The 14,002-nt window shown below is 51.6% G+C and overlaps 1 protein-coding gene across 1 annotated transcript; it reads left to right on the top strand.

The window, feature by feature from the left end:
* Window positions 1-3,918: 3,918 nt before the first annotated feature.
* On the top strand, window positions 3,919-14,001 carry LOC120388836 (scavenger receptor cysteine-rich domain-containing group B protein-like). Its single transcript, XM_039510929.1, has 5 exons — window positions 3,919-4,139; window positions 11,603-11,629; window positions 12,696-13,025; window positions 13,794-13,957; window positions 13,993-14,001. Exons 1-5 carry the CDS (start codon window positions 4,019-4,021, stop codon window positions 13,999-14,001), a joined length of 651 nt encoding a protein of 216 aa, XP_039366863.1. The 5' UTR covers window positions 3,919-4,018.
* The last annotated feature ends 1 nt before the right edge of the window (window position 14,002 follows it).

The following is a 14,002-nucleotide window of genomic DNA, read 5'->3' as shown; positions in this document are numbered from 1 at the left end:
TTTGCCTCTGTCTTCACAAACAAGATGAGCTCCCAGACTACTGCACTGGGCAGCACAGCATGGGGAGGAGGTGACCAGCCCTCTGTGGAGAAAGAAGTGGTTAAGGACTATTTAGGAAAGCTGGACAAGCACATGTCCATGGGGCCAAATGCACTGTTCCCGAGGGTGCTAAGGAAGTTGGTGTATGTGATTGCAGAGCCATTGGCCATTGTCTTTGAAAACTCTTGGCAATCCAGGGATATCCAGGATGATTAGAAAAAGGCTAATGTAGTGCCTATATTTTAAAAAGGGAAGAAGGAGGATCTTGGGAACTACAGGCCAGTCAGCCTCATCTCAGTTCCTGGAAAAATCATGAAGCAGGTCCTCAAGGAGTAAATACTGAAGCACTTTGAGGAGAGGAAAGTGATCGGGAACAGTCAGCATGGATTCACCAAGGGCAAGTCATGCCCGACTAAACTAGTTGCCTTCTATGATGAGATAATTGGCTCTGTGGATGAGGGGAAAGCAGTGGATGTGTTATTCCTTGACTTTAGCAAAGCTTTTGATACGGTCTCCCACAGTATTCTTGCCAGCAAGTTAAAGAAGTATGGGCTGGATGAATGGACTATAAGGTGGATAGAAAGCTGGCTAGATCGTCGGGCTCAACGGGTAGTGATCAGTGGCTCCATGTCTAGTTGGCAGCTGGTATTAAGTGGAGTGCCCCAAGGGTCGGTCCTGGGGCTGGTATTGGTCAATACCTTCATTAATGATCTGGAGGATGGCGTGGACTGCACCCTTAGCAAGTTTTCAGATGACACTAAACTGGGAGGAGTGGTAGATACACTGGAGGGTAGGGATAGGATACAGAGGGATGTAGACAAATTAGAGGATTGGCCCAAAAAAACCTGATGAGGTTAAACAAGGACAAGTGCAGAGTCCTGCACTTTGGAAGGAAGACTCCCATTCAATGTTACAGACTAGGGACCGAATGGCTGGGCAGCAGTTCTGCAGAAAAGGACCTAGAGGTTACATTGGACGAGAAGCTGGATATGAGTCAACAGTGTGCCCTTATTACCAAGAAGGCTAATGGCATTTTGGGTTGTATAAATAGGGGCATTGCCAGCAGATCGAGAGATGTGATCATTCCCTTCTATTCGACATTGGTGAGGCCTCATCTGGTGTACTGTGTCCAGTTTTGGGCCCCACCTTACAAGAACGATGTGGAAAAATTGGAAAGAGTCCAGCGGAGGACAATAAAAAGGATTAGGGGGCTGGAGCACATGACTTCTGAGGAGAGGCTGAGGGAACTGGGATTGTTTAGTCTGCAAAAGAGAAAAATGAGGGGGGATTTGATAGCTGCTTTCAACTACCTGAAAGGAGGTTCCAAAGAGGATGGATCTAGACTATTCTCAGTGGTAGAAGATGACAGAACAAGGAGTAATGGTCTCTAGTTGCAGCAGGGGAGGTTTAGGTTGGATATTAGGAAAAACTTTTTCACTAGGAGAGTGGTGAAGTACTGGAATGGTTTACCTCGGGAGGTGGTGGAATCTCCTTCTTTAGAGGTTTTTGAGGTCAGGCTTGACAAAGCCCTGGCTGGGATGATTTAGTTGGTAACTGTTCCTGCTTTGAGCAGGGAGTTGGACTAGATGACCTCCTGAGGTCCCTTCCAACCTAATATTCTATGATTCTATGAAATACGATGACCACCCTCTTTCCAAATGCTTTTGTTGCTCTGTGCATACTTCTAACACTTCCTGTAACAGTTGTCAGTGGAGAATGCAGCTTCTCCAAGCTGAAGTTAATAAAAACACTTCTATGCTCCACAATGACACAGGAGAGGCTGGTCAGCCTTGCAACCATCTCACTGGAGCATGAGCTGGCCCAGACTGTGGACCTTCAGGAAGCAACTCAAATCTTTACAACCGAAAAGGCACAGAAAGCACCACTTTGATTATTCAAACAGCTAAAAATGCCAGTGTTTACTATGCAGACAAGACAAGTCACATTTGCTGTTCAGGTGTTTGAAAGTTAAGTGTTACTTAACATTTTTGAACAAGGCACTTTAAGTTGTTAGTTCTCCTTTATTGGGGTAGGTAGCAGAGCAGTACCATGAGAAGAGTAGAACAGGAAGAAAGCAGAATTGAGACCTTTCAAAGTTTTAGCCCAAGCGAGGGGGAATGGCTCCCAGCCTCAGGTGCCAAAATTTTGTGGGCCAGCCCTGGTCCCACCCAACTCTGTGGGTCCCTCTGTCCCATCCCCCAGACCTGCCCCATTACTATAGTAACCAGCCCCAGCTGTTCAGTCCTACCACAGAGGACCTCCCTCCCCCAGCTCTAACTATCCTCACCCCCTGGCCCTGACCCCTCAGCTCTGGTGGACACTATTGCAGATGGGAGTTTGGCACTGGGGGGGCACTTTTCACCATCTCCTGGGGGCGCCCCATGGCTCTATCCAAACATAGGGCAGATTCTCACAGGGGCACTAGCCCGGCCCTCGTGCACCCAGCGCTGTGCCAGTGACCCTGCTACGCACTGAGCCCTGGTGTCCATGGAGCTGGCCATGGGCCTGTCCCTGTGCTGTGACAGTTCGTGCAGACTCAGGGGATGAGGGTGACGGGTTCACATGGCTCCCCCCAGCCTCAGGGCACCTGACCATTTACCAGCCTCCTGCCTCCCCGCCATTGTGCTGCCCATCCCCCAGCCTGCTCCCATCCCTGGACTCCCTCGGTAGCTCTGTCATCTGCACCGGTCTTCCCCTCCCCCACTCGCCCTGCTCCCAGCGGGGGAAACAAATGTGTAAAACACCCACCTCAGGGCAGGCCCAGCCACGTATCTCCCTGCTGCCAGGGGGAGAGTCACCACTGGGGGCTCCTCTTTGGCCCTGTCCACACCAGGTCAGTAGCTGCGGTTGGAGGCTGGGCAGCTAAGATGTTAACTAGCCCAGCTGTAAAGCCTCGTGCAGTCCGTGCAGAGCCCTTTAAATGTGTGTGAGCTTGGGACAGGAGACCAATGAATTACGAAGCATGTTTACCAACGAAAAATGCTAGTCAGACTGTGATCACCTAGATGCCAAACACTTCTCTGTTCTGCTGAGATCACCAAGGATGAGCATAGACCAATCATCCACCCCGAGCCTTCAGGAGCTGGCCAGAGACTGAGCCGCGTAATGCTCGATCTGCAAGGAGGCAGCATCCTTTCGGGATTTGCGGAGATGCTAACATGGGAACGTGGCTTGGGCATAATCTCAGGTGCGAATGGACCTGCTCTAGGTACACGGGGGTGTCCCCATGGGGTGAGGCCAGTGCAGTGATGCCCCTTCTCTGGGCAGTCAAAAGCTGTGTCTACACCACAGCCGCAGTAGTGGCACAGATCAGTGCTGCAGCTACGCCGCTGTGGTGTCGTGATGCAGATTTTACAGCAATGGAAGGGGCTTCGCCATTGCCATAGTTAATCCATCCCTCAAAGCTGGGTGAACCTAAGCTTTCCGTGTCGACCAGACCAAGCCTCAGCTCGTTCAACTGGAGTAAAGACGTTCACATGGCCCTCAGCTCACTTTAACTGCATGGGCTCATGCTCGCATGCTCAGTCCAACAAGTGCACCTGCCCAGTGTCCACCAAGCCTCCGTGGATCAGTTCTGCTGACTCCCTGTGAACCAGCTCCAGGAACAGCCCCTCCGCCCCATGTGTCCCAGAACCAGCTATTCCGAGGGGGTTTGTTTACTCAGCATGTTCCGGGAACACGTATTTCACAATCCAATGATTTCAATAAAGCCACAGCGCAGGGCACAAGGGTCACTTCTCCTCTGTGAGCTCAGTTGCACACACCCACTGGGTCACTTCAGGGGGGCACGGAGGGAGGGGTCTCTGCAGTGAGAGGCCCGTCACACATCCTGCCCCCTTGGGTCCCTGCCCCCTTGGGTGCCTGCCCCATCTCCCCAGTCTCCCAGCCTGTGACCATCACACGGAGCTCAGCCTGCCTCTCTCAGAAGGACGATGGTCTGCCCTAATGCCTGGCCACGCTGCCCCACAAGGACTGTGCTATGAACATGGGGTTTCCCAGGTGCCTCTTGCTCCCAGCTGGGCACCCCCTTGGCAGGAGCTTGGCTGCCTGCACGGGAGCTGGGAACACAAGGATCCCCATCCTCCTGGCCTGGCTTTGGGGTGAGTGGCCTTTTCCCTTTTCTCTGGCTTGGAATAGCCCTGGGGGCAACCTGCAATTCTCCAGCCACACCCATCAGCCAGGACTCCTGGAGTCTAGTCTGTCTTGGGAAGTGGAATGGGGTCTAGTGGATAGAGCAGAGGGGCTGGGAGCCAGGACATCTGGGGTATATTGCTGCCTTGGGAAGGAGAATGGGGTCTAGTGGATAGAGCGGGAGGGTGGGGGGTGATATCAGGATCTCTCTAGCCGGATGTATGATTTTACAATAAAATTAGTTAAACTTTTGTTGAGTGTTAAAAGAGTAAAAAGAAACTGGCATGTCTCTGACTCCTGGAGGTATTTCCCAGCCACCCTGGGCTGGTCTCTTTAGGAACACGGGACACAGAGTGCGTCATATAATCCTAGTCACATACTTATCCAGCGCCATCTTCACATGAGTTAGCGGGTTCTCCCCTCACCCATTAGGAGGCTGTTCCCGAATCTTCTTCTCTCAGCCTAACATGACTCCTGGACAGTTTATTCCCACTTGTTCTTGTGCCAACAATTTCCTTTAGCTTTATTTGGAATTAATCCTGCTTTGAATAGGGGTTGGACTAGATGATCTCCTGAGATATCTTCCAACCCTAATCTTCTATGATTCCATGAGTAGCTCTTCTCACTCCCTGGGGGTCCCATGATGGGTTCATACAGAGCAACCAGATCCCTGCTCAGCCTCTGCTGTGCCAGCTAAACTGGCCAATCCCCTCTTGTCTGACCTGCCTCCATGCCCCGACTGTCCTAACAGCCCTTCTCTGCACCTGGTCCCATCATCTGTCTTGCATGCAGGTGACCAGAACTGCACACGGGATTCCAAAAGATCGCCCCAAATGACCTAACTCCTGTCCTGCTCTCACTGTGTTTGTTCAGAGTTTGACGCTTCATTTCTTAAAATTATTTATTATGCAAACACAAGAATTCATGTTACGGCAGCACTGTAGGCCAAGCTCAGGGCCTTGTGGTGCTGGGATTTGCACTGGCAGGGCGACAGGCAGTCTCTGCGCCCAAGAGCTCAGTCTAAATGGAGAGGATAGAGAGGGGCAGTAGGGACACAGAGAGGGGATGTGATAGCAGCTGTTGGGAACAGAGCTCTGGTCTCATCACTCCCAGCCCGGTGCCCATCCGCACTGCCGCTGTGCTTGGTGCTGTACAACACACAACCAGAGATGGCCACTGGGCTCACAGTCAGCCATGAAATGTGCTGTCCCCAGATACAGGCCGTCTCAGACTCAGGTAGGCACTGACAGAGCTTGTGGGACAAGGACAAGTTAATATTACAAATCTCAGCTCCCTCTCAGCATCCACCAGCATTTCCAGAGGGCCAGCAATCCACTTTGTAAGCCCGAATATAGAGACGATGGCTCTGTCGCTGGACACTAAAAGAAGAGCTCATCACTGAGAAAGTTTGCAGATGACACGATTGGGAGAGTGGTAAATAATGAAGAGGACAGGTCATTGGTTGAGAGATCTGGGCACTTTGTAAACTGGGTGCAAGCAAACAACATGCATTTTAATGGAGCTACATGCAAATGTATAAATCTAGGGACCAAGAACATGGGCCATACTTACACGGTGAACTCTCTCCTGAGAAGCAATTACTGGGAAAAAGGTTTGGGATCATGGTGGATGAACATGAGCTCCCAGTGTGACACTGTGTCCAAAAGATCTGCTGTGATCATAGGATGTATGACCAAGGGAATTTCTAGGACAAGCAGATAGCTTATTTTACCTAAGCATTTGGCACTGATGTGACCGATGCTGGAATCCTGTGTCCAGTTCTGGTGTCCCCAGTTCAAGAAAGAGGTTGAAGAATTGGAGAGGGCTCAGAGAAGAGCCATGAGAATGAGGAGAGGACTAGAAAACCTGCTTTATAATGTTGGATTTAAAGAGCTCGATCTTAAAAAAGGAGAAGGTTAGGAGATGACTTGATCACAGTCTGTGAGTATCTACTCAGGGAATAAGTATTTCATAATGGGCTCTTCAATCTAGCAGAGAAACTTCCAATACCTGGAAGTTGAAGCTAGACAAATTGAGGCTGGAAATGACTCATTTATCAAGGGTTGTGGTGGATTCTCCATCACTGTCAGCTTTTAACTCATGATTGGATGTTTTTCTAAACAATCTGCTCTAGGAATGTTTTCAGGGCAGGTCTCTGGCCTGTGCTATACAGTCTGGGGCAGGTTTTGTGGAGCCCATAGGATCTCACAAAGGTGCTGAAACACTTTGCATTCAAAGTTTCTCCCTTGATTTGAGAGAAGCACTGCTGGGACCCCACTGGGATTCCAAGTCTTGTAAAGAATTTATTCACTAGAATGAACATAGCACATTGCTTCATTACATACTTATTAGCCATAATGGATCATAGAATCATAGAAGATTAGAGCTGTAAGAGAACTCAGGAGGTCCTGTAATCCAACTCTCTGCTCAAAGCAGGACCCACACTAACTAAATCATCCCAGCCAGGGCTTTGTGAAGCCGGGCCTTAAAAACCTCTAAGGATGGAGATTCCACCAGCTCCCTAGGTAACCCATTCCAGTGCTTCACCACCCTACTAGTAAAATATATTTCCTAATATCCTCCCACTGCAACTTGAGACCATTGCTCCTTGTTCTATCATCTGCCACCACTGAGAACAGCCGAGCTCCATCCTCTTTGGAACCCCCCTTCAGGTAGTTGAAGGCTGCTATCAAATCTCCCCCCACACACACTCTTCTCTTCTGCAGACTAAATAAGACCTGTTCCCTCAGCCTTTCCTCATAAATCATATGCCCCAGCCCCCATTCATTTCCATTGACCTCCACTGGACTCTTTCCAATTTGTCCACATCCTTTCTGTAGTGGGGGCCCCAAAACTGGACACAATATTCCAGATGTGGCCTCACCAGTGCTGAACAGAGGGGAATAATCACGTCCCTCAATCTGGTAATTGGGTTGCAGCCTTAAACCCAATCCCAGGATGTTCTGGGCTCTCAGTAGGTAAATTGCTAGGTAACTTGGGGGAAGAAGGTCACCTGGAGTTACTAGTGTCCCTCCCCTTCCCAAAGACAGTGCATCATGCCTAGCCTGTTCCTCAGGGCAACAGTAGGGTTGGTGAGAGACAGGTTGCTTCTTAACAAGATAACTTAGGGTGGAGTAGGGTCTCATCTTACAATACCCCGCCCCTAATGCCATTACAATAAGCTCATTTCGGCCTTTTAATCCGATTTGGTGAATCTCTTCATGTCTGGCCCCTTCGGAGATAGGTTCTTTTCCAAATTTGGACCAGTCATTCTGAGCTGTTTTCCCATCAAGAGTTGTGCGGGACTATCTGCAGCAGCTGCTATCAGTGTTGATCTGTAACTCATTAGAGCAAGGAATGGGTCTTCCTGATGTAGGATTTTCTTGGCTGTCTGTACAGCTATTTCAGCTTCTCCGTTTGCTTGGGGTAATGTGGGAGGCTCACAATAAGATCAAAATCATATTCAGTTTCGAATGACAAATTCTGCTGTGGTGAATTGTGGTCCCTTGTCTGTCATTAGTTGCTCTGGAATACCAAAGTGAGCAAAAGTGCACTTCAGTTTCTCCATAACACTGTGACATGTCTTTCAAGTACATTATCTCTATATACCTCGAAAAATAGTTCATGATGACTGGGTAATGATGGCCTCTGAATTTCCATTAATCTTAAGCTAGTCTCTGCAAGGTCTCTCTGGTAGAAATATTTGTACACTGTACGGTTCAGCGATGTCTCTTAAGTTGATTTGTACTGGATCTCCTTTCAAAAGCCTAAGAACATAAGAACAGCCATACTAGATCAGAGCAATGGTCCATCTAGCCCGGTATCTTGTCTTCCAACAGTGTCCAATGCCAGGTGCCCCTGAGGGAATGAACAGAACAGGTAATCATTGAGTGATCCATCCCCTGTCACCCATTCCCAGCTTCTGGCAAAAAAAGGCTATGGATACCATCCCTGCCCATCCTGGCTAATAGGCTTTGGTGGACCTATCCTCCATGAACTTATCTAGTTCTCTTTTGATCCCTGTTATGGTTTGGCCCTTCACAACATCCTCTGGCAAAGAGCTCTGCAGGTTGATTTTGTGTTATATCATCAACTCTTCCAGTGAGTTCTTCCACCTTTCTCACTAGGTCCATCGTGGCTGACAAGGGTTAATTCCTCACTGTGGGTGGAAGAGGCCATGCACCCATGTCCCTACCAGGCATGTGCCAATTATTGTCTCAGGCCACTAGACCTTTCTGTCCTGCAGCTCAGGGCAATCCTATGGGCTCAGGTCACTGGGCCTCACTACCCTACCGACAAGGGCAACCTTATTGAATTTATCCACTGGGCCACATTGTCTTGAGACAACAGTCAGCTTGAAGACTGGGGTGCACTCACCCGTGCTAGACGGGAACACCCCCACCCTGTCACAGAGAGGTTAAAGGGGATACTAAGTCCCTTCTGAGATGCCTGAAACATTAGCTCCTGAGTCGGTTTTACAGTCAAGTGTCTTGCCATGAACATTCACTTTCACTCTCCAGACAGGCTCCATGTCAACACAAGTGATGGATCCCAGAAACAACGGCTCTGGAATGTCTGTAATCTGAATCGGCTCCCTAACTGCTCTGGTGCTGCAAACAGTTGCAAAATGTCCATATTTCATGCAAATATTACCCTATGTGCCTCTGGTTGGACATGTATCAACTCTTGGGATAGGACCTTTTCCACACCTGACGTATGTAGTCTGTTCCTCTTAGCTTGGGTATTCTCTCTCCCTGCCTCAGGCCTTTTACGGTAATGACCTTTAATACTCAAGGATCTGTTTATAGCTTCTAAGAGCTACACCAGAGTTTACAGCAAGATAAGGCAGCTGTGCCAAGCTCTCTAATGTAACCACTTTGAGCTGACGGGAGAGCTCTCCACTTGGCTTAACTACTCCAGTCCCGTGAGTGGCAGTAGCTATGTTGGTGGGAGAGCGTCTTCTGCCCACATAGTGCTGTCCACACTGGTGCTTAGGTCGGTGTAACTTACATCGCTCAAGGGGTGGGGGGTTTCACACCCCTAAGCGCCATAAGTTATACCACAGCAAGTGCTAGTGTAGACATAGCCTAAGCTAAGCCATAGCTAGTTTCCGGTTTATCAATTTGCTCCTGCCTTTTGTTCTGTTGTTTTACTAATTCAGACTGGTTTGCTATTTGAACAGCTGGAGCTAGAGTTAAATCTCTTTTCAGATATAGCTGCTGTGAATTTTTTTTATCTGTTAGCCCACACAGGCTGGTTATTGGGTTATTTCAAACTTTACATTCCTGAAATCACAGTTTTCACCCAATATATGTGGAGCTTTTATAAAACATTCAAAACTTTCCCCTGGTTCTTGAGTTCTCTGGTTGAAAGAAGCTTCTGCATAAGCCGCATTTCTCTGAAGTATGCATCAAACATAGCCAGACCCCTTTCATAGGCCTGGTCTACACTAAGAAGGGGGTTCGAATTAGGGTACGCAAATTCAGCTACGTGAATAGCGTAGCTGAATTCGAAGTACCCTAATTCGAACAACTCACCCGTCCAGACGCGGCGGGGTCGAACTCCGCGGCTCCCCCTTCGACTCCGCCAACTCCTTCTGCCGAGGTGGAGTACCAGAGTCGACCGCGGCGCTTCCGGAGTTCGAACTATTGCGTCTAGATCAGATGCGATAGTTCGAACTCCAAAAAGTCGAACTCTCCGCGTCGAACCGGCAGGTAAGTGTAGACATACCCATAGTCACCTTTGTGACTGTCTTCAGTAAAGTCAAAGGATTTAAAGATATGCTCTGCCTCCTTCCCATAGCCTACATTAAAGACGATACCTGCATGTCTCCAGTTTCCTTGTGCAGCTTGGCAGCAATGTGAAATCTTGTTTCCAGTCTGTCCATGGTGAAGTTTGTGAAAGCTGAAGTTCTCTGGGGCACTGAAGAGTGGCCTGGTGACGAGATCCTGCAACCTTTGTAGCTTTGTTCCTTCTGTTTATGTTCTTAATTTACTCCACATGCCATGTTCTGTTCTTCTGTACCAGACATGGACTGGTCATAGAGCTTGCTTTTACACACCACGATCCTTTAATGCTCTGCCAGGCATGGCTGATATCAGCTTAAAACAGGGGCAGGCAAACTTTTTGGCCTGAGGGCCACATCGGATGGCGGAAATTGTATGGAGGGCCGGTAAGCGGAGGCTGTGCCTCCTCAAACAGCCAGACATGGCCCAGCCCCCACCCCTATCTGCCCCCCTGCTTCTCACACCCTGACGGCCCCCCTGGAACCCCTGCCCCATCCACACACACACCTGCTCCCTCTCCCCTGACTGCCCCCAGAACCCCCACCCCTGACTGCCCCCCGCTGTCACATCCAACCCCTCCTCACATTCCTGACTGCCCCCCCGGCACCCCTGCCCCATCCAACCACCATTTCTCACTGTCCCCTGACTGCCCCTGGAACTCCTGCCCCTGACTGCCCCCGCCACCTCATCCAACCCCACCTCTCCTTCCTGACTGCCCTCCGGGACTCCTGTCCACAAGCAACCCCGCTGTTCCCTGCTCTCTGACCGCACCGACCCCTATCCACACCCCTGCCTTCTGCCCACCAGCCTGAGCTCCCCTGCCCTCTATCCAACCCCCCCTGCTCCCTGCCCCCTTACCGTGCTGCCCGGAGCACTGGAGGCTGCTCATGCCACCACGCAGCACAAAGCACCGGGTCAGGCTGGGCTCTGCAGCTGCGCTGCCCCAGGAGCTCGCAGCCCCGCCACCCAGAGCATTGCGCTGCCGGCGGGGCGAACTGAGGCTGCGGGGGAGGGGGAACAGCAAGGGAGGGGCCGGGGCAGGAGCTCAGGGGCCGGCAGGAGGGTCCCATGGGCCGGATGTGGCCTGCAGGCCGTAGTTTTCCCACCTCTGGCTTAAAAAAAGGTATTTTACACACATCACCACCTAGTGGCTGAGCAGCATAATACACTTTTGCATCCCATGACAGGGCTTGTGGGGCTGTCACACTCCAGGGTGTGGGGAGACTAGCCCCAGCCAGGCCTGAGGGGAGCAGGGTGTGTGGGCCCTTCAGCGATGCAGGCAGTGTGAAAGCAGGTGGCTCGGTTTGGAAGGGCTGGTGCAGTGTCACTGGTTCTCACGTCGCTCACCACGTCTTGTATTTTGCAGGCTACTTAGGGCTCATATGCACTGGAAACATTACAGTGTAGATGCTACCAATGCCGAAGGGAGAGGTTCTCCCATTGGCGTAGGCAATCCAGCTCCCTGAGAGTCAGTAACTAGGGTCACTGAAATATGACCTGCAACTGAGACCTTTTCTCCCAGTGCATCAACAGATGGCAGGGGAGAGCTCACTCAGGCCACTGCTTACGTCAGCCAGTGTCTGGAGATCCCTGAAGTGTCCAGTCATAGAGATAGAGACTTACCTCATGTCTTTGCTTTCTTTCAGCTTCCATGACAGGACTCCCCATGGCAGGTAAATACGAACATAGGCAGAGGGTGCGGGGTGTGTGCGGGGTGCACGTTGCAGGGTGCAGCTCTGTGTGCAGCTATCTCATAAAGATGGGGTGGGGAAGGGCAGAGTTAAGATTATTTAAACTAGTGGTTCAAATGTAGAACTGGAGACCTGGGTTCAAATCCTGCCTCTGCCAGACTCACCCTGTGGACTCAGCCTCACTATGTGCCTCAGTTCTCCCTACCAGTGAATTGTTAGCAAGGCAGACTGTCACCACAGGAAAGTGCTCAGTTCAGCACGGGGCCGGGCCTGTCTGTCTGGACGCTGTGGAATACAGAGGAGCTGAGTCAGCCCCAGTCAGGTCCAGTGGAGGCTTTGGGGGAGCAGAACTAAAGCCCTGTGAGGCTGCTGCTGTTGGCTCTGGTCAGACAGGGGCATCGGGGTGTAAACGGGGAGGGAGCCCAGGCAGGGGCGAAGGGCAATTTGGTCTCCTGACCAGTTTTGCCCTTTGCCCCTTGGCTGGGAGCTGCTCAGACTGAGGGCTGGCCTGGCCTGCACACACCTGTCCTGTCATGGAAGGGAATTAACCCCAGCAGCTCATTTCACATTTTGGGCATCAGAGAGCTGCAGTGGCTGCCACTTCCACTCACTACCAGCTTGGACCCAGGGCCCCAGACGTGAAAGCCCAGTGCCTGTTACCCCCACACCAGCCACTGCCCCGGCCTGAGCTGGGGTCAAATGGGAACTGGTGCCCTCCAGGGGAAAAGCTCCAGGTCTCCTTCCCCCAGTGCACTGCATCAGCTCATCCCCCTCGCACAGACTGTACTGGAGCTGGCGCCCCCTCGGGGGAAAGACCCTGTGTCCCATTCTCCATCCCATGAGTCAGCCATTCCCCCCTGCCTGGGGATGGATCAGAGCTGCTGATCTCCCGAGAGGAACCCCGCAGTGTCCCATTCCCAGCCCCGCTGAGCCAGCCAGTCTGCCACACTGAAACTGAATGGGAGCCAGAGTAAATGGTAGGAGAAAAGCCCCATGTTCCTTTCCTCTAGCCCATCCCTGAGTGTTTATCCCCTTCGGGTGTTTGCAGACTCAGGCATCCCAGAACTAACTCAGCTCCGACTGGTGAATGGTTCGAGTCGCTGCGCTGGGAGAGTCGAGGTGCTTCACAACCAGCAGTGGGGAACCGTGTGTGATGACAACTGGGATTTAACTGAGGCCAGAGTGGTGTGCAGGCAGCTGGGCTGTGGGACGGCGTTATCAGCCCCACGCGGGTCTCGGTTTGGACAGGGAACTGACCGTATCTGGCTGCATGAGGTAAACTGCACAGGGACAGAAGCCGCCCTCTCCGAATGCAGAGCTAGGCCTTGGGGAGAGCATAAGTGTAACCACGTAGAAGATGCCGGTGTTGTGTGCTCGGGTAAGCCTCATGTCTTCTGTCACGGTGGGTGCTGCAGGGAGTGGATTAGGAAGCTTTCAGCTCAGTCCCTGGTTCCCCGTCTGAGTTCCCGTGCCCCAGCATTGCGCTATGGGCCAGTACTGAAGGGAGCAGGTTGGGAACACAGTAGTGGGTGCAGTCTGGGCTCACTCCAGTCCTCCCGCTGGCTGACAAAAGGTCTGTGCTGCAGGGTATGGGGCTCTCTCCACACTGTCAGTGACACTCACAATTCCCTAGAGCTAAGCTAGGGAGTACGCGCTGCAGAGGGTAATGTGTGGGGTACACTGAGAGGCCCTCTCCCCGCTCTGATCGCTCTGATCCCCCACCCCTCCCTGGCACAATGGGGCGCTGGGTAAGCATGGATCCCAGCTGTGGGACTTGGTGTCAAACCGAGCTTGCAGCTGCTCCTGGGGACTACAAACCCAGGTCACTTTGTTGGGCTCCTAGCTCAACCATGCTGGATAATCTGCACCACAGATAATTAGCCCTGAACCTGTAACGCCCCCCAAAGCTCTAACTGGATGAACATTTTCCCCTACTTCCTGTCATGCACAGTCACCATATTTCTGTGCCTCAGCTGCCCTGTCCCATCCCGAAGTGGCAGCATGTCAGTGGTGGGGACTGAGCCCTTGGCATGCAGTGGCTGTGGGAGGAGGCCAGTCACTCCCATCAGTGGTTGGTGATACAGTCATCAGCATCGCTTGTGATCAGCTGCACAGGAATCTTCTTGAGTGTTTATTGCATTTGCAGACTCAAACATTCCAGACCCGGGTCCTCTCCAGCTGGTGAACGGCCCCAATCGCTGCGCTGGGAGGGTCGAGGTGCTTCACAACCATCAGTGGGGAACCGTGTGTGATGACGGCTGGGACTTAACTGATGCTGGAGTCGTGTGCAGGCAGCTGGGCTGTGGGACGGCATTATCAGCCCTAGCAGGGGCTCACTTTGGGAGAGGATCTGAC

Source organism: Mauremys reevesii, linkage group 22 (assembly GCF_016161935.1).
Source record: "Mauremys reevesii isolate NIE-2019 linkage group 22, ASM1616193v1, whole genome shotgun sequence".
NCBI classification, from domain to species: domain Eukaryota; kingdom Metazoa; phylum Chordata; order Testudines; family Geoemydidae; genus Mauremys; species Mauremys reevesii.
This window is presented reverse-complemented; position numbering and strand designations above follow the sequence as displayed.